This window comes from Harpegnathos saltator, unplaced genomic scaffold (genome assembly GCF_003227715.2).
Source record: "Harpegnathos saltator strain DR-91 unplaced genomic scaffold, Hsal_v8.6 scaffold845, whole genome shotgun sequence".
Classification (NCBI taxonomy): domain Eukaryota; kingdom Metazoa; phylum Arthropoda; class Insecta; order Hymenoptera; family Formicidae; genus Harpegnathos; species Harpegnathos saltator.
Window position 1 is genome coordinate 661,111 of NW_020230699.1, and position 19,865 is coordinate 680,975.

The following is a 19,865-nucleotide window of genomic DNA, read 5'->3' on the forward strand; positions in this document are numbered from 1 at the left end:
ACTTTCGCTCCCTGGATTACGATACTCGTTTTCGCGCTTTCGCGGGACGATACTTTACCGCAGAGCGCTGTCGCTTGTACCCCATCTCCGAAAAGCGAAAGCCCTGCTCTAGAAAGCTTTCTTTTACCCCTCTTCACGCTCCCTTCGCATCCCGTATACGCTCTCTTCTACCCGGAAGTTACTTCGTTCGTTCTCGCAAAGCGGAAGTGAACCCGTAACAAGAGTCTACGCATGCAGTTGCATACAGCTCTCTCTACTCTACTTGTCTTTCTTGTAATATCTTCGGAAACGAACTTACGCTCGGTACGCCCCGTGCAAATCCCCGCGTTAAAGTTTAATCGCTGCGAAAATCGTTGTCGCAGCTGTGTTGTCGTCGCGCGTGAGGCAGCGCCGGCGAATAAGCCCGCTCCATCGTCTCCCGATGGGGGACGAGTGTGATTCGCGGACCGAGCTTAAGTAGTGTAACCTACTTTCTAAAGTCACTTGGAGTATTGCTCGTGCACAGCATGCACCTGTCTAATAATATACAGAGCGGAACGTGCGTTTTCGACGGGACGTCTAATATATATCGATATACGTTTTGTAACGCGACGTTGGAAGTCTTGCATCAATGTCGCGCTTTATTTGCGCGTCTTATCGCAGCCGGAAATCCCCTTTGAAATGTTGCTCGATGCGCGCGCGATACGATGTCATAAGATGCGACGTCGAGGCATCGCGATCGAGATGAGCGCAGCAATTTTTGCTCTTGCGCTCAACGTTGTTGCTCGATCCGGTCCGGTCTAGACTAGTGTCTACTTTGCACGTCCCGTAATTCGTGCCCGTTGTTTACACAACGTTATCCTTTTCATGCAAATCGTCGCAAGTTTCTTCTCAGCGGAAATGCCGAGGCAAGAGCGGCGGGGCTCCCCGGACGATCGGACGGATAACAAAATTACCCTCTTCGACTGATTTCAAATGGACTTCACCTCGGCGGAGTGAAGTTTTAATTCGGAGACTTACCTACTCGAAGATTCAGATAAGCTTGCTGTGTTGAGAATTAAATGATCGCTGTAGAAACGATGATCCTCCTCGACGTTTTCGTCGAGAGAGACGGGATCGGCGAAAGTTCCTCCGGGAAGCAGCGCTGTGCGGACAATGGACGCAGATTACGAGACGCGTATAAAAGATGCGGCACGAAGGGCAGGAAAATGTGTCCGATCCGAAAGGGCGCCCGATCGAAAGCGCGCGTTCCGCCGCTATTATTACGTTCGGTAAAATGTATATATCTATATAATATACATCATGTACATATATTACGCTTACGTACGTACGTTAACATCGTATCGATTCTTAGCACACGCATTTGATTTCTTGTCCGTGTCTGTGACTATCACACGCTCACTGCGTAGATACAATTGGAAAAATCTGTTCGTCTCGGAGAACCTTCGAAATCAAAGCTATCCGTGCCGAGCACTCCGTTTCGAGAAATACGCTCGGGAAGGGACACTTCCACGCCGGATGAAGTGTCGCCGCCACGCCGGCGTGTCGCGTCGAGGGAAGCGATGGGAGGGGGGAGGGGAAGGGTTTCTTTTCGGGGCCGTGTTAAGGGAATAATATCGGGGGCTCGACGGTGAGAAGGGAGCCTGGCACATATCTACGTCGGCTTTTTTAAAGGAGGAAAACCGGAAGTCTCGGCTGGTGGCGAAGATGGTTCCAAAGCTCGGACCGCCACTCACAACCGGAGCCACTGGCGGTGGAGGCTCCGCATCCGCTACCGCCGTACTTCGATTCGTAAGTCCGCAACGCCAAACCACACGTAAGAGCGTCCAGTGACGTAGGAACCGTGTCACCGGCAGACATTCCTCCCTTAATTATCCCTTCCGGCAAACTCGATGCACGATCGATGCGTCGAGAGAAATTGGGGGAACTCATTCGGCACACTGTGCGATATTCGGACAGGAACTTTGAACGAATCGCCCGAGGAGCGAAAGCTGTCCGCCTCGTTGCATTGATTGATACTCGTCGACTCACACGGAACACGAAAATAAGAGAAACAACCGTCTACGCTGCCTACTCGCTCTATCACGGATCATCTGTCTTGCTTCCCTTCCTTTCGACGGACCAGGAAACCTCGCGTCTTGCAGCACGCGTATCGCGCTGCTGGCTGGTGCACGTGACTGGTCGAACGGTTGTTTCAATTTAACAATTACTAACGATTGACTACGATGTACCGTTAGCAGATAAATTAACCAGTTATTTGTCAATCCGACAGGATTGAGCATTTATTGCTTTAACGAACAGTTATATTCGACTTTGCAACTGATGTGAAATTTGTTGGTCTGATTGGTGTGTGCTCTTCATCTCGGCTGAATCTAGAAGCGTATTCAAGATTGTTTAAAAATTGTGGACTACGACTAGGGCTTAAGACAGTGACAGCACTTCCACCCCGTCACAAAAGAGAACTAACAAACAATTCAAGCGCTACAATGTATCCGCTAATTATTCGGCCATTCGGTTATCAGGTTAAGGTTATATTGTCCTTCTTAAGACGGATGTTGATGAAAATAACTGTTTAGTTCATATTAACCCTTTTTTCCCCAAATTTGACGACAGTTACTAATGTTATTTTATCGATGTCGTTACAACTATTGATTGACAAGAGTTATGGGAAATAACGCCCATCATTACTGCTGACGCATCGCCCTGATGGGGCGAGACAGCCATGCATATAGCGCGCAAATTGTTTATCCGCCATTTATCTCGAAACATGAGAAACCTCGGGAAACGTTCGCTCGCGCATTATCGTCACAACGATCGCGTCGTATTCGCTCGTACTCGCGCTCAATAATGAATTACAGCATTAACGTTCCTACGTCACTGCGATCGATCTCACAGGGTGTAGAGGAAAGTCGTTCCAGCGATCACGACTCGGCGCGATCCCGCGAGGCTCTGTTGTTTCGTGAAGTCGCGCGACCTCCGCGTTCCCCGCGGCCAATCTTTTTTAATAGTCGGGAGAAAGAGAATGCGTGATGAGGGCGGAGGCAGAGAAAAACAGAGAGACAAACAGAAAAAAGGGAAGAAGAGAGAAAGAAAGAAAGAAAGAAAGAGAAACACAGAGAGAGAGAGAGAGAGAGAGAGAGAGAGAAGAAAAGAGAGAAAATGAGAAAAGAATGAGAGGGAGAGGGAGAAAACGAGAGAGACGCCGAGCGTCACGCGGATCGACGACGACGGCAGACCTCGCTTAAAGAGATCAATAGGTAGAATCGCAGGGATCGTAGAAATTTTTACCTAGCCGCTTCTCGCTTCAGTAGATCAGTAGATCACGTATATCTGCATACGTATATCAGACGCATATTACAAGTATACACACGTTCTATATGTATCTCTCCTTCACACACTTTCTTCTTACGTACTTACTTTCGTTCGTTATTATTCTTATCACATGTATCCACGGATCTCTTTATCTCAATGTGCCCAAAAGCATGGAGCATGCGACACAGGAGAGTACACGGGGTGAGCGAGAGGGAGGGGGAGGGAATTTAGAGTCGCTCTCAGATGGCCGACGTCAGCGTGTCGATGCTGTGCGTGAGATGCACATTATACCAGTAATTACCAGTGGTGGCTTGTGGTGATTGATCGATTAATTACCTATAATGCCTACGAGACGACAGCGAGACGATGACGAGGACGTGGAGAGGAAATTAGTTCGGGGTTGCTGGAATGTCCAGAAAGGGCCGTGGCGAGGACGACGGAGGGCGAAGACGGCGGAGCATGAACGAATTTAACTTTATATATATATATATATATATATATATATACGTACACACATACACATACATACATATATCTATCTGTATTTATATATGTACACGTGTAGGCGACTTTCGCGTCGTCACACCACGACGATGGTGTAATCCGCCGGATCGTTTATATTCAGGTATATCGACGCCGTCGAGGTCGCCCGTCCGAGGGACATGAGCAGAAACCACGTGGTCAGCACGGAATACTTGCCCGATAGGTTCTTGCCCACAGAGATTTACAGGTGAGGACAATAAAGGATTAAACAGGGGATTGGCGAACGAAGTGCTGGCCGCTTAAACGTGCTTTAATCCACTGTGAAGCGCGTTGCAAAACACTGTCGTTCGTTGAGAGCGTCCGATAAAGGCTCACTGTAAAATGTAATCTTCTGTTCTTTCTCTCTCTTTCTCCCTCCCCCCCCCCTCTCTCTCTCTCTCTCTCTCTATCCGGTCATACCGTTATAAAATTGTATACGAGCCTTAGGTACGCTCTAATTTTAACGCTACCTTTGATAAATAATGCGAAACGCGTTATATAACATCGTGTAAAATTCACCGACGCTCCAGCTATGCGCGTGTTTTGCATTTAGATGCGATGAGATTTTCCAAGTGCTGAAAACACGACGAGATTTTTATTCATCCGCTGGTAACGAAGTAAAATTCCTCACATTACCTTGAAGTAATCTTTAGTTATTTTATTATCAGTTATATATATTGCATATTCTTTTAACTTGTAATAAATTATAACAGACTTTTAATCATATTCTTATCAGTGCTATTTGACATATTTGAAGCTTCGAATCTTCAAACTCTATTCGTAAATGCCAAACATCGAAATTCATTATAAGATTAATTTGAGGGAACGCATCCAGATTCCGCGCAATTAATATTTGAGTGTTTGAGTGTTCAGATCTTAAGATATTCGCATTTTAGAGAATTTCTTTCTCCCGATATAACGCCTGGAAGCTTCAGAAATTCAAGACTTCCGAGAAACCGAGGCTTCAATAATTTACAACTCTAATCCTTGCAACTGTTTATAATTTATTCATCATATTCACCTTATAGCAATTTCTTCGTTTCACCCTGTTTCGTCATTATGTTATCCCTTTTCCGACATATCGCGCGCGCTCATTCTGCAACTCATCTAAAAATTCGCGCGAAGCCGCTTGGCGGGCCCGCAGGAATAAACGCTGTCGACTGTCTCCCGCAGGATCCCGGACAACAACACGGCCAGGACGGAGATCGCCGAGATCGAGACAGTTCTGTGATCGTAAGAGGATCAGCTTCAGTGGTCCAGCCACGCGGCACCGGAAACGGAGGCGCGGAAGCGGACGCACTGGTGCGGCCACCAAGTCCCCGGAAACGGCGCGACCTAAAGGTCGTGTCGCGCTCCTGCCATGAACAACGAGCCCCTCCCATGCCACACATCGACCTCTCGCTCGCCCGAAGACGCTGGAGCATCCTCCCGACGCCGGCATTGTCCTCTCGGCACTGTTTCCGTCTGGCGCGCGTACTCGCGCGAGGAGGAGGAACGCCTCAGTGGCTATCGACGGTCGAGGGTCGAGCAGCGACCAAGAAAGAAGCCACATGACTCGAAGATCACCATGACTCGAGAAAGTGCACTTGTTGACTTTTGCGTCACGTTCCCGAGAACGTCGCGTCCTCCGGCACACACCGGAAGCTGTGTATCGGAACGAACGCACGCACGCGCACGCACGTTCATTCGCTCGCTCGCTCGCTCGCTCGCTCGCTCGCCCTACCGATAACGGTGAACGCTGCGAGGAAAGAACGTCGTAGACCCCTCTGAATCTTCGAAGGGACACTCGAAGTCACCGGTTTCCGGTGCTCGATGGGATTCGATGGGGTTTGGTAAAAGAGGAGAAAAATGATGAGAGAGGAAAGAGGAAAGAAAAAGTAACGCGCCGAAACGACGACCAAGTCGTCGGCCCGCGCGCTCACGTAATTGTGTGCACGTGTAAAGATTCTTTTCGAAATTTCAATTTGTGCCTAAAATCGCCTGGACGCGACCCGCGATCACGGATCTGCGCGCCCGGATAATCGACCGGAGCCGATACAAGCGCGTTGGGGTACGGCCGACGTAACAGTAATCGATCGACGATAACAAAGCGAGAGCCAGAATTGTTTCTGAGAATAGAAGAATGCTTGTTACGGATTATGCTTTGCGATTCTTTTTGTGTTTATCAATCATGCTTCATGTATTTTCGTTTCATTAAATCTCTTGCCTTCTTTCGGGATATCCGTGTGCGCTTTCGGTAAACGCGAAACGATAATTCACGCATAAAATTCCAGACGAATTGTAAAATATATGCTCCTTCCAGCTGATTATTTATTTCAGCTTGCAGTTTTATCCCGTGTTGTTTCAAATTTTGATCCCCTCTGAACTGTTCTTCTTTTATTTGCTTGAAGAAATCGTAGGAGAAAATTCAACGAAGATTAATCGGGAAAGATTCAATGAGGTGTTGCGCGACGATAGCTGGAACCAAGATTACTCGCGGTAGGTAAAGGCACACATTTATTCAGGCACCAACAATGCAATAGATAGTTATGAAATTCCTAAATCTTTTAAGAAGAACGCGCACTCCACTTTGTACGAACTCGTGCCAGTTTCCAAAGTGTCGTACACAGCGATCGTACATGTCGACGCGCTGGTGATCGACGTGTAACGATGAGGAAAATCTAAAAACTGAAAGAAACTTAATCGATATCTTGGTGGAAAATGTCAATGTGTACCATACGAAGTAACTAAACATGATAACTATAAACATATGTGTCGGATAAAAAAGTTAGTGTAAATGAGAGGGGGAGAGAGAGAGAGAGAGAGAGAGAAGTCGGTATGACTACAAAAATATAATATGACACGTATACATACATATACATATATATTTAATATTGTCAACAATGAAATATTCTAAAGAAGAACATACTTTGAGGACGTAATATGCTCAAACAAAAAAGTAATATACAAATACAAGATAAATCGAGGCACAATGCGCGTGCGTATCGCGGAGTGTCAGGACTCGTTATTTGAGATCGAAATGGGATAAAGCTCAGAAGGAAGCAAATAGCAGAAAAAAAATAGACTGCGCGGGAGGCGTACCAGCGAATCAAAAAAGATCACAAACGAAGAATTGGTGAAAAAGAGAGAGAGAAAAAAAAACACGAAACAACATAAGAAAATATTTTATATCTACACTATTACATATAACGGTGCCTGAAACTGAGATTTATATCGAGTGTGCAGGAAAGCGCGATCAATCGACAGCACTTATTATTCGTGTATGTTCCTCGGATATTTTGAGAACCTCTATATAGATTTTTGTAGATCGCGTGAATGTTTAATATATATCGTTGGGAGAGATGGCAGAATATTGTTGCTATTCTCGGCACGACGTCCTGGCAATCCGCATCCGGATGACGATTAAACTCGAGATTAAACGGACGGGAGAGCCCTCGAGCGAAGTCGAGTTTCTCGCGCGCATCGGAATCGAGAGAATTAGCGTTAAGATTTTATGACTTTACGTCGCTGTACATAATCGCATTGATCCATATGAGCTGTAAAGTGCACTGCAGGCCACAGTGTTCCTTCCCGACAGATTAGATTACGAAACACCCTGTCGCGACGTTACATGCAAGATAAACTCAAGAATTATGACGACGACGACGACGACGACGATGATGCGTAGGGAACGTTCGGGAAAAGCGTGAGTCGTCAAAAATTCTCGAGAAGCTGAAATCTCTGGTCCCTTCGTTTAATTCAATTTAAAAACTCCGACGCGAGCGCATAATTTATTTTGAATAAATACCCGTCACCGCAAACATAACTTTTATAGAAATGTTAATCGCACAGTGACAAGAGAGAGATTGAAATTCCTCGATGACTCACGCGTTTCCCAAATTTTCTGCACGTCATTATGCGAATAATTTACGTTAATTACTTACCAGTGACCAGGTTTTAAATTCCCGTGTACATTTTCGCAATGACACTCATGACTGCGTATGCGAAGATTTCGTTAAGTTTTCGTCCGCTAAGCACCGCTTCTATTGTACAAACTCGTGCTTTCTCCGGCTTGCACTGCATGTTAACGTTGTCTACGTGTAACAAGACGAAGAAAGGAAGAAAGAGGAAGAAGAAGAAGAAGAAAAGGGACAAAAGTCGGAGCGTGCTTCGAGGTGACGATGATTTCACACCGGAAATACGTCGAGATATCGCTCCCGATATTCACTCCATCGGCATCCCATCCGCCCTTGCGTTCAATCACCGATTTTCCGTTCTCACAATTATCGTGCAACCTGCATCGGGCGAGATCCTCGTCCCCTTCTCGCTCCCCCCCTCCCTTACCCACTCCTCCTCCTCCTTCCCTCAAAGAAATCGTCTCTCGGAGAATTTTAAGAGAGAAAATACGTTGCCGTCGAGAGAAACGTTGTTACTGTTGTTGTTAAAGATAAAAGGAAGTGTTATGTTATTGAATCGAGTGCGAGAGAGAGATAATTATAACCCTGTGAGAGGAATCCGTACGGCGTATTTTCGAGTGCGTCGTGATAATAATGGGGCCGGCAGGATCGCTCGAGTCCTTTACGCGTGCTCGGATATTCGCGCAAATCGTCGAGAAACGTTCCCGTGTGTTTGTACATACACGCGATCGTGCGTGCGCTGGAAAAGGAGAAAAAGAAAACGTCCAGGCTAAGAACTTTGCTTCTCTCTTTGTTTCCGATCTCACCGGAGAGAAATCGCGGGGACTGTGCGCGTCGATCGAGCTTGCTCTCGCGTTATCTCTCCCGTGATTTCCCGTCTCTTCCTTCACTCGCTCGATCTCGTCGAAACTTCTCACGCGGCTGCGTGTAATCGTAATTTATAACGACCCTCCGTTAATTCCCTGTGCTCAATAATAACGTCCATGTTGTTCACAGTTTCCGCGTTACGCTTTCGCACGAGCGCTGAAAATCTTCCATTTCCATTTCCACGAACACGTCGACGACTCTATATTCTCCCGCATTTCCCCCCCCCCCTCCCCCCCTCTCTCTCTCTCTCTCTCTTTCTCTGAAGACGCATGAAAGCGTGTCGGAGCCATTCAGCGCCTGAATCGTATTTGAGTGCTCCGACTACACCGATACTGCCAGCTTCATTGCGTTGCTTATAATTCTAATTAAACACCTAACAAGGTAACGCACCTCCTCGCGCGTTCATTCAAGTCACCCTCGCGAGTGCAAAGCGCGGGCCGCTCGTTCTTACGTTCTCGCGCGGTGCGTGCGAAATGAATTCGGTTCCGTCGCGAACGGAAACTCCAAATAAAATGCGAGGGAAATGCACGACGATCAGGCTTCGAGGGGAATTCTCGCGAGGCTTTCGGATCGTCGTAAGAGCGCGCATTCGTATGCGGTGGTACTTTCCCCGTTCGCCTTTACGCGAAAGTCGTCAGCAGCAGTGTGCTCGTGAGCCTCGATTACGTTGTTTCGCCCACTCGAGCGATCGCGTTCTCCTCTTCCTCGCGAAGACAAAGTTTCTCCTGCGTTTCTCCTCCTCTTCTCTCTGCCCGCGTCCCCGTCATTAACGTGTGCGCCCCATCATCCAGCAGCGGTGTCGCTCCAAAGTTGCACGCAAATTGTCTCCTCCGCTGTCGCAAAACTGCATGGAAAAAACATTGGCCAGATTAACGTAACAATGAGCATTATGAAGGAAGCAAAGTTTCTTAATCTTATAAGCCGAATTTGACTCACACGAATAAAAAATGCTGTTTCCTTCAACTCGAACGCGATTAATTCGGCCCTTAGAACTACGTAAATCTGGCTTGAATGCGTTCGATTCGCTCATCGCCACGTTGATTCACCGAATCCTTCGCGAAGCGATTGCGCGATCGATTGGATTCTTGGATTAATAATGTTGATGGCGACAAGTGTGTGCATGTATGTGTCGATCGATGTCAACGCGCGCACATGCGTGCGCGATGAAAATATCAACCTCCTCCTACGGAGAAATTGTAAAGTATCATCAACACGTTCTTTGTCACTTCCTCGAGCATAAGTTCGTAGATCGGAGTGTAATCATCAACGTGTGTCGATCAACGTGATCCATCGACGAAATGGCGGACGCGCGCGTCACGGTTTGATCGATTTGTTTTATAAGTGAGTATATTCTGTACTTATATATACCGCTGGCCTTTTGTGTCGAAAGTGATGTCGAAGCCAGGAGTCCAGAGCTACGTGCCGTTACCGATTACACTGCCCAACTTCGAGCTGATCCTTCCGTCGACGTCGAAGTAACGCGGTGTGCGAGCAGAAAACGAAATCGACCGCGGGATCGTGCTACGAATTGATTCGCATTTGTCGGACGTAGAATCCCTTCCTCCCCCCTCTCCATTTCACCATGAGTCACCATCGAAGGTAGCGAACGTGGCGAACAGCAACTTCGGACTCCGCGCGAAAATAGCGCAAGCTCTATGTTTCTTGCGACTTGTGCGACTCGCGCTGCTCCGAGTCGAGCCATAAGATGAATGTTCCAATCACTGACATCGTCCGAGTTTGTAACGAACAAACGAAGCTAAACTGTGTCGTGTCACTAAACGATGTTTCAGTCGTTTCTGAGGAAATATCGTAAATAAATCAGAATCTCTTTCCATAAATTCGGAAAATGTGGCGCACTGCACCAGATAGATATTCCAGCTCTCCGATAAAATAAACTCTGCGTATTTAACTTAACACTTGTGCCATCTAATTTACAAATTTATTTTCACGCGAGATTGTTTGGTCACTGATTAGGATATTCGTCTTGAGACTGAGTTCGATCGCATTAGCGGGAGTAACATTGCGATTCACGGCGGTATCATCAGTATCATCCGATGCACGAGAAGGTGACTTGTTCATTAATTGCAATTACGTAACGCATGACAGTCTCATTGTGGTCGTCGACCAATCGTTCGCTCGTTAAAGCGCGTATCATCGTAGTGCAACGTTAGTTCTATTGCAATCTCAGCTTGCTCTCAGCCCCTTAGCGCGCGTGATCATGCATCGTAATCTGCGGCTTTGCCGAGCGTTCCATCGCGTCGAATAAACGCGGCCGAAACCGATCGAGAATCGACGACCGTTTTGATTTGTAAAGGTGTAAAAGTCGTCTTGCAAACATGTAAGCGACAGGGATGACAGCGTGGATAAAATCCATCGTTGACGATGACTCGCCAGTCGTAGAAAGAGAGAGAGAGAGAGAGAGAGAGAGACTTGCGAAGCCCCGTAAAAAAAGAATCACACTGTGCGCACACACGAAATAGCGGCCTTAATCATTCCCAGTATCGTATAGTCGCTGCGAACTCTTCTCATGTACTTGTAAACTATTATACGTATTCTGAATCACTTAACAGAAGCGAGCTTAGATGACGAGGTCCCGCGCGGTCGTCGTCGAGCTCGAAGCCCCTCGCCTTGCAGACCTTCTGTCGCTAGCCGAAGCTCTTCCGATCACGATCCACCAGGTGATCGGTTTAAGCGGGTACGCAATAACAACAACAACAATAACAACAGCTACAATAACACCACCACCACAGCAAGATCCTATTGACATCCTGCTGACCGGAACGAGCAAACAATTTTTTCACTCCCATTCTCGAAGCCACGATAAGACTTCACACGCGACAAAAGTCGTCGATCATATCAACTGTTCCGATTAATTAATCGCTCGGTCGGAAATCTTACTTAGTAATCGCCACGGACACGTGTCGAGTCGCGCGTGAAGAAACGACGCGTCGTTCTTTCGCGCGAGAAAGGGTTGATTAATCCTCCTCTGTATCAAACTGCCTATATACGAACAATATACGTACACCCTCGGAATACGGATTACATATAAGAGTCATATACGCGTATGTGTGTGCATGTGTGTGTGTGTGTGTATGTGTGTCGAGGAAAGAATATACGACGTTCCCCCTGTTGCTTTTCGCATGTGAGACCATCGTGAGAACTTACGTTGCATTGCGCGAGGATCGATACAACGAATGAAGGGGGTGAGGATGGGCGAACGCCACCTTTTAGCGACTTATGATCACGATCGCTTCATTCCATTCGCGGAGTTGCCAGTCGAGGGTTACGTCGCACGACCAATCGATTCATTGGCCAAGACGCGATTAATTGTTCTCCTCACCGTCAGTCGGACGATTGCTCGCAGAGTCTCCTAGCCGTGATCTTGGCGACCCGATTATATCACACGCCGATATTCTGATCCGGACTGCGGACTGAGATTTCTCTTTCGTCCGAAATTACACGCGCGTCGGACAGATATTATCGCCGTGATTATCCTTGAGAAGTCCGCACTCGCGCGAATCAATGAAAGATTCAACAATTATGAATCATTCACCCGCCTATCGCTGTATCGAAACGGTTGCGGCTACGCTCTCGGAGCGCATTATATCTTAGGGAGAGAAAAAAGAGAGAGAGAGAGAGAGAGAGAGAGAACAAAGAAAGCAAGCAAGAAAGAAAGAAAGAACGAAGGGAAGAAGACAGAGAGAAAACAGCGAGAGAATTTAATTCTAATCCTAGCGATTAATTATTTAACGAAATCACCAAAGGCGTCGCGCCAAACGAGCGCGAGGAGGGGCGCGCGCGCCGTGTTGTGCCAACCGGAAAGGCCGCTGTGACGTCACAATTAGAGATATCGTGTGTGAGTATGTGTAATTAATACCGAAGAAGAAACAAACCAACAGCAGAAAAGATACATGGACTCGTGTGTGTGTGTGTGTGTGTGTGTATACTACTCGTCGGTGTATTTGTACATAACAACGGGAAGCCCTCCCCCCCCCCCCCCGCTCCACCGCTCGACGTGAATCCTCTCGTCCTTGTTTTCCGTCTCTCTACCGTCCCGTCGAGGACTAGACTTAGGATCCTTTAGGACTGTCCCTCTAGACGAGCCCCGACGGACAAGCGCCGCTCGGGGATGAAAGCTCGCGATTGGAACCCTTGCGGCAAATTAAGAGTTTCCCCTCCCCTCCGTCCCACACCTCCCTATCACTCTCTATCTCACTATCTACCTGCCTGTCTCTGTATCTTCGTCTGTCTCTTTTGAACACGCGGAAGGCAATTGTACTCGCGCGTTTCTAAACCGAGAGAGAGAAAGAGAGAGAGAGAGAGAGAGAGAGAGAGAGAGAGAGAGAGAAAGGGCAGTAGGAAGTCCTATGCGATATCGATGAGGATAATTCTAATTCAATGCGGAACGACGACGTTCGTGTGTTCCACGAGCGAGAAACGGGCGAGAGTGAAACTCGAACGAGACGAACGGGGTTGCTCCGCGAACTTCGAACATTTGTATTTGTTTGTAGCGTGCGCGCTTTTGCGGAACGCGCGAACGGCAATGGCTTAATAAGGAACATACGTGGCACGTGATTATATGTTGTTTCCAATAAAACATTGTTGTTTTATATACTACCACCGCTGCTACTCAATCAACCATCGCCCCCTGTCGCGCAGCCAGCCTACTTTCCCTCTCGAAGTCGCCTCATTTAATAATAATCACGACCCAACCACAATAACACTAATAATTTTTATTAACAAAGTAACTCTTCAATGTTTAGAAACAGCAACGATCCATTCGTGTCAACGATCATCCATGGGGGGAATACGCAGGCCTGAAGAATATGTGTGTTCTTCTCTCTCGAGTATAATTTAAATAAAAGCTTAGTGTTAGTTACCTTCTTGATACTTTCCGATATTTCTTTTTCACATCGCTCCATATCGCTTACGATTTATGTTTATTTCGAGCTACAGCTTCGTATTCCAGCTGTGATATTCCTAAGAGGGCGTAAGCGCTCGAGGAGATTTCTCTGCTACTCTAAATCTCGTGAAACACTTGATTTGGGTCTCGTCGGTGATTCAGTTAATAAACTCGAATTTATGTATGCGAATAACAATCATTATCATTAGGATTATCAATAACGGAACATATAGAAAACATCGCGATCTTGGTTCATCAGTCGCCGGTAAAGGTGGAAAAACGGGAACGTTAACGTTCATCGATTTTACGCGGGGGCGTAACTGGCATAAATAACCGCTGGTGCTGGTGAACTTAGATAAGCAGACATATTTCTGCTGCAAACTGGCTGTTATCGTGCTACCTCTGAGCGGCGCGCTATTTCAATGAACAAATGCAAATTGATTTTTATATTTTGCGAGCCGTCGTTCGAGGCCCGCCACGCTCTCATCTCCGCGAGCGCGCTGTAATCTCCTGGTAAAATAGATCTCTGTTTAAACAATGACCAATACGCGCCGTGTATCCCCGTGATTGCAATTTACACGAGTTTGAATTTACACAGTAGTCGTGCCGCGCGTTGGAAACGCATTACTCGCGAGATCGCACCGTAATTTACTCGGACTCAGCGTCCAGCGTGGAAACGACGTTACCGTGATTATTTTCTCGTCCGTTCCTCGTCGCAACCGGCGGGTCGAGATGACTACGTGAAACTACGATCTCTTCGAGAAGATTGTACAATCGCGCTGAAACTCGACGGAAAGTAAATTCGCCACAACGCTGCGACGGAGAACTCCAGGAGAACGCAAGTATTTCAATATCGGGCGTCAATCGGCCCGAATCGTGATTGGCTAAAATAATCAGCAGGCCAACGATCAGAATTAATCCATAGTCATATGTGCAATTACAAATGTTTAATCAACTGACGAAATTAATTATTAATCAGCGTCTGATCGATCGGACCGAAGCGGCCGATTTAAAACGGTCGATCTTCGTTATTCACTCCAAGTTAATTTTAATTATTTTATTCAGCAGAGAGTTTAATTGACTCAACGCCTGTAGCTTGTCTCATTGCATCGGAACCGTTTTACACTCCCCAAACATGCAAGACGGGCAGGCAACGTCAAAGATTTCACGCGGTATGCCGCATTACGACGGTTCGGGGCGGGGGGGGAGGGAGGGGGGAGGATGCCCGCTCGCCGTGAAAAACAAACCATGAAAAACAAACGCGTCCCCATCGCTGCATTGTACGCGCGTTGTTGCACATTACGGTATACTTTACGGTTTCCCTATGGAGCCACCGCGGCCGCTCCTTCGGCGAATCTGCATTTATTGCCATCTAAATAAAGTCCCGGTGGCATAAATTGCTCGTTACAGTGGACGGACCCAACGCGACGTTCTCTCGAAGAAAACAGATCTAAATGCAGCCAAAGTGCCGCGTCTCGTTCCCTCCGCCCCTCGTTTCATCTCGCTTCTCCCTGCTTTTTCCTTCTCCTCGTCTGCTTTACTTTTTGTTTCTCTTTTCGGGCCATACCTGCCAAACGGTCGAGCGGACCGGTGAATAATTAGCCGGTGAATCGCGCTCGCGCGGCCGATGAGAGGGAACGGGGACAGGCTGAAATACGCGAAAAATGTTTACCCGGCGCCCAATGGCCGTGTTATCACGGGTGATAACACACACACACACACACACAGACACAATTGCGCAAACGATATCACGCGTGTTTTCCAAGCCCGTGTATAAAATAGGCGAGCGGGAAACAATTGCGCGCGCGCGCGCGTATAGTTATGAATGTTTCATCTTCACGGTTTTAACAGCCGCGTCAGTAATGAATTTCGCGTAGATTCGTCTGCTTCCCCTCTTCCCTCCTTCATTCTCCTTCTATGCGCGCGTATTTGCCTCCTCTCTGTGTTAATTGTGGCTGCGTGTAATACGCTTCGATGCTGCAGCGCAATTTTCCCTGGCCCGTGGAAAATTGCAGAAGCGAGTCCGCGCGACGCGCGACTATGTTCCGCTCGATTACGGTAACGCGACTTGCGTTAACAACGTTATGTCTACGTCTATCGACGAAGCGTCTCTCTCATTACCGAAGCCCCCGGCCTCTCGTCTGTCCGTCCGTCCCTTCCGACGACCCTTTCAAACGAGCCGGTGCTGTTTCCTTCCAGCCTCAGCCCCCTCGCGAGGGGCGATTGTTGTTTCCCAGAAATAGGAAAAAATCGACGGAGCTACTAATTGGTTCTGTCAATCCGGACGAGCAGCGGAAGTGGCGGATACAAGTGAGGAGGCGGGTCTCGCCGACGGAAACGCCGACGGAGCACAGCTCATGTCGGCCGGAAAGATTCGTTACGGGACCACGGTTACATCGCGCAGCAGCTTCCATTAAGCCGGGGCATCGGGTTTCCTTCTTCTGCGCGCGTCGGCTAATAGCGTGTCGACATGGCTTTCGCGTTTGCATCGGATTATCCGACGCTACGAATGTCTGTGCGCGTCATTACCTCGGCATTATTGTATATCTCGAGGCGGGTCTCCGAAATAAATTCAATTCCTTTGCGGGATGTGACGAGCGGAGTATTAACGTCGCGTCTTGATTAAGACCCCTGGAACTCGCGGGATTCTCTTGGCGGAGCTTTGGAAAAATGTCCGCTGCGCCGGGAATAATATCTCGGTGTCTTCAAATTTTGCTGTTGTCGAGATTCGCCAAATCGATGCACTCTTGCACGGAGTAAGAAAAACGTTCGCGTTGAAATGCACACGGAGGAAAATATCAGAAATATCCGATTGTTAATTTTGTTATCCGATCAAATATCCGATCAAATATTAAATACACCGGATATTTGATAGGATAACGAAATTAACAATCGGACACTTCGGATATTGTTTCACAGTGCAACGGTGCGGTTCTTTTACTTCGATAGTGACACGGTGTCACGTCCATTTCACCGCAAAAGAGTTCTTTTTAGTGATTAATTTCTTGTTTCTGCTTTCTTGTTTTCTTTCTTTTTTTTTTTTCATCGAGTTTAACGATGAAACATGGAAAATCAGCGATCGCTATCGAACGTTACGGGATGACGGGGCAAATTCCCATCATTTTAACGTATACATCTTTCTTTCTTTCTCCATCTCCTTCTTTCTCTAAGCTCAACAATACGCAACACGATAATCGCAATAAGATAATAAAAATTCTACTCACACGCGTCTCTTCGAGAGAACTCTCGTATTTTATCAAAAAGACGCGCGTTGTTTATAAATATCGAAATTCCGCTGGTGCATGATTACGATAATAGAATAATAACATCACACGGCTCGGAGTTTATCGCCAAACATAGCGAATAAATAAATTAATTAAGAGACACATGTGATACGATACAAAACCGATTTCCAATAATTATGTACTGTACGAAAGTGCGTCATGAATTGCGGTTATTTACTAGCAAATAAGCAGAAAGGATGGCGGTCGGAAAAGACGAGTGTTTAATCGTCAGATTTTTCTTTAAATGCATCTTAACGGACAGATACAGTGATTTAAAGTATCGATGTATCGAGGTATAGTTTTGATTTATTATTTAACGCTAAATAATGCCATGTACAACGCCGTTTCTCTCTCTCTCTCTCTCTCTCTCTCTCTCTCTCTCTCTCTCTCTCTCTCTCACGCACACTTCCTCTTTGAAATTTCTAACGGTACGGCGAATATACATAGAATACAACGACGAATTCTCGTTTCATTTGCCACGGGAGCCAACTACCGCTCGTACGGGATCTATTACAACGCTTATTTATACCGCGACCTAATTAATGTACATCGCGGCCGTTATAATGTCGAACATGTAGGGGCTGTTCTATAATTTGCGCTCATTATTTGCACAGCGCTGTTTCTCGTGAGAATTATTAACAACTCTTCCGTGGCGAAAATGTCAAGGAAGTTCATTATTCATGATGGCTTTTTAACTTTCAACATAACGCGATCAAAATCCGTAACAGAATTAAAAGCCTGCTGAAGTAAAATTCACTTGTTGAAGTTGGTGGAAGAAAATAATTCTGTTATCCGTATCAGAACGTAAAGAGTGAAAATTTCGGGAATTAAAGTCCAACGAGAAATATTCGGAGAGATGTCGAGGAGCTGAAGTCCTTGATATTTCAAATGTTCCACAATGTTAAATATTCCAGAAAATTAATATTCGAGTACCTTAAGTGCTGGATGGAAACTGAGAATCTGAAAAATGCAGAACCGAGACTCTCAGAGTTCCAACTTCTCTCTCTCTCTCTCTCTCTCTCTCTCTCTCTCTCTCTCTCTCTCTCCGCGGATTTCAAGCGAGATTCAAGTTAATATTCCGAAGATCGTAAACGCACGTTAAACGGCCCGGCCGTTATCTTTCGACGAGTGTTCAGAATCGCCATGGATGATAACGGTTACGAGTGCGATGCTGCCTATCAAAGTGCATTTTACGGAGAAATCTCTAACGGTGAATATACATGGTAAGTACTTGAACTCTTGAACGACTGCTTCTCTCTCTCTCTCTCTCTCTCTCTCTCTCTCGAATACCGACGCGCGCGTTGCAGCATCGCGAGAGTCTTTTGGTCTGTTCGTGTGATACTAGCAACTAGCATTATGCGCGGCACAGGTCACTATCTATTTAACAAATGTATGTGTGCCCAGTACAAAACACACACACACACACACACACACACACACGCAATCTGCATACCTATATATACATGTATGTTACGTACGTGTATTGATATAAATTGTTAAAGTACAAGAAATTAAGATACGGTCGAGCTTAGATTAGTGGCTGTGTCGAAGGGAATAGAGCTTCGCTCGATCACCTGCTCCGTGATATTCGCGAAAAGTTGGCGAATTAATTCTGTCGCTTAACCGCTAGGTAACGTTGCTTGATTTGATTTCACATGCGAAAATACATCCGCAAGAGGATACGTCTGCGGAATATCTCTGCGAGTAGACACACATGAACTAACAAATGCCCGTGTCACATGTGTCGACGTAGCGATTTGTGCAATAATAATAATAATAATAATAATAATAATAGTAATAATAATTAATAACAACGACGTGTGTTAACTCCTACTATATGACCTACGTTTCATTGGATAGTTGATTAATCGATACGTGGTGTCAGCATCGCGTCAGAAACTCGAAAGTTTGTTGCGATCAAAGGATGGACGAGCGGATGAATTTAGCAGCGATTCCATATAAATTGCACAGGGGAGATTTGCAAAAATAATTCGCGATAGCGATATTATATATCGCACTAACGCCGCTCCTTTGTCATCCACTCCTGAAATAGCAGCCGCGCCGTTGATATTTGCCGATCGATTCTTCGATCGTGAAAAAGATCGGTACGCGACAGCTTCTCTCTCTGGAGAATCGAAGTATCTCGTCAGGCAGAAGCTGCGCTCAATTTTGCCGAAAGAAACGTGCGAACAAGCGTCTCGAAACGCTGATGTGTCTAAGTTTGAATTCATTCGCGCGAGATCGTTTCTATTACCGTTTCTTTCTTTTTCCTCCCTCTTCTCTCTCTCTCTCTCTCTCTCTCTCTCTCTCTCTCTCTCTCTCTTCTCAAAAGTCAACGTCGTGAAATTTAAATGACCGAACAACGGAGAGTGAAGTTGTTCCACTTAATGAATTACTTCGTGCAGAAGATCGACGAGTTGCTTGCATCGCTGGCTCGATTGCGAATTATCGTCTTCTTCATCAATAACATCTCACTCTTCCTCCCGATTTACCGATCCACGAAAGAGACTTCTCGCGGAAGTACACAGCTATTTGTTACGCGTTCGACTTTTAATTCGAAAGACGGCCCGACGCTCGGTCAGTCGGCCGGAGTGGTTCTTTTTACAGAGAGAAGAACCGACCGAGTCGGACGTCATTTTGCACGTACGTACTCACGGTCACACAACAAACAAACACGCACATACACAGACACACAAATGCATCTCGTCACATTCTCGTGAATTCCGGGGCGCGAAACGTGACAGTGGTAGCGAACGGCTAATCGCGCGTCATTTCCAGTCCGAGCGCACACGTCACGTCAAATTTCTCTGCCTCGCCAAGTCCACCGAAACGAACGGCCGACCGATGAGAATGTCACACGCAGCTTCCTCGAGGTGATCCTCGAGGACAGGCGAATACCCCTGGCCACTGCCCGCGCATCCGAGTCCCTCCGGCCTGTCCCGCGAATTGATCACTGCACTTCACAGACGAAGAAAGTCTCGAAGCTGCAGGGGCTGTCGTTCCACTTGAGCCCTTTGCCGTCCCTGTTCCAGAGCTCGAGACAGTGCTCCTCCTCGCCGTTCTCGTATCTGGAATGCGAATGGTCCGCCGTCAAGCGGAATT

At 46.7% G+C, this 19,865-nt stretch overlaps 2 protein-coding genes across 12 annotated transcripts in view; one reads left to right on the forward strand and one right to left on the reverse strand.

The window, feature by feature from the left end:
* The window catches only part of Nmdar2 (glutamate ionotropic receptor NMDA type subunit 2), a 126,353-nt gene extending 113,160 nt beyond the window's left edge, over positions 1 to 13,193 (forward strand). For 2 of the 6 annotated variants that reach the window (XM_025307311.1, XM_025307312.1), the window contains exons 16-18: positions 1,654 to 1,770; positions 3,917 to 4,021; positions 4,987 to 13,193. In XM_025307311.1, the coding sequence (XP_025163096.1) occupies positions 1,654 to 1,770; positions 3,917 to 4,021; positions 4,987 to 5,044 (280 nt within the window). In that variant the 3' untranslated portion in view covers positions 5,045 to 13,193. The remainder of the gene's footprint in view (positions 1 to 1,653; positions 1,771 to 3,916; positions 4,022 to 4,986) is intronic. The other 4 variants (XM_025307316.1, XM_025307315.1, XM_025307313.1 and 1 more) reach the window with 2 other exon arrangements.
* Positions 13,194 to 13,337: 144 nt separating this feature from the next.
* The window catches only part of LOC105185583 (low affinity immunoglobulin epsilon Fc receptor), a 147,249-nt gene continuing 140,721 nt past the window's right edge, over positions 13,338 to 19,865 (reverse strand). For all 6 annotated transcript variants that reach the window (XM_025307323.1, XM_025307322.1, XM_025307320.1 and 3 more), the window contains one exon: positions 13,338 to 19,831. In XM_025307323.1, the coding sequence (XP_025163108.1) occupies positions 19,714 to 19,831 (118 nt within the window). In that variant the 3' untranslated portion in view covers positions 13,338 to 19,713. The remainder of the gene's footprint in view (positions 19,832 to 19,865) is intronic.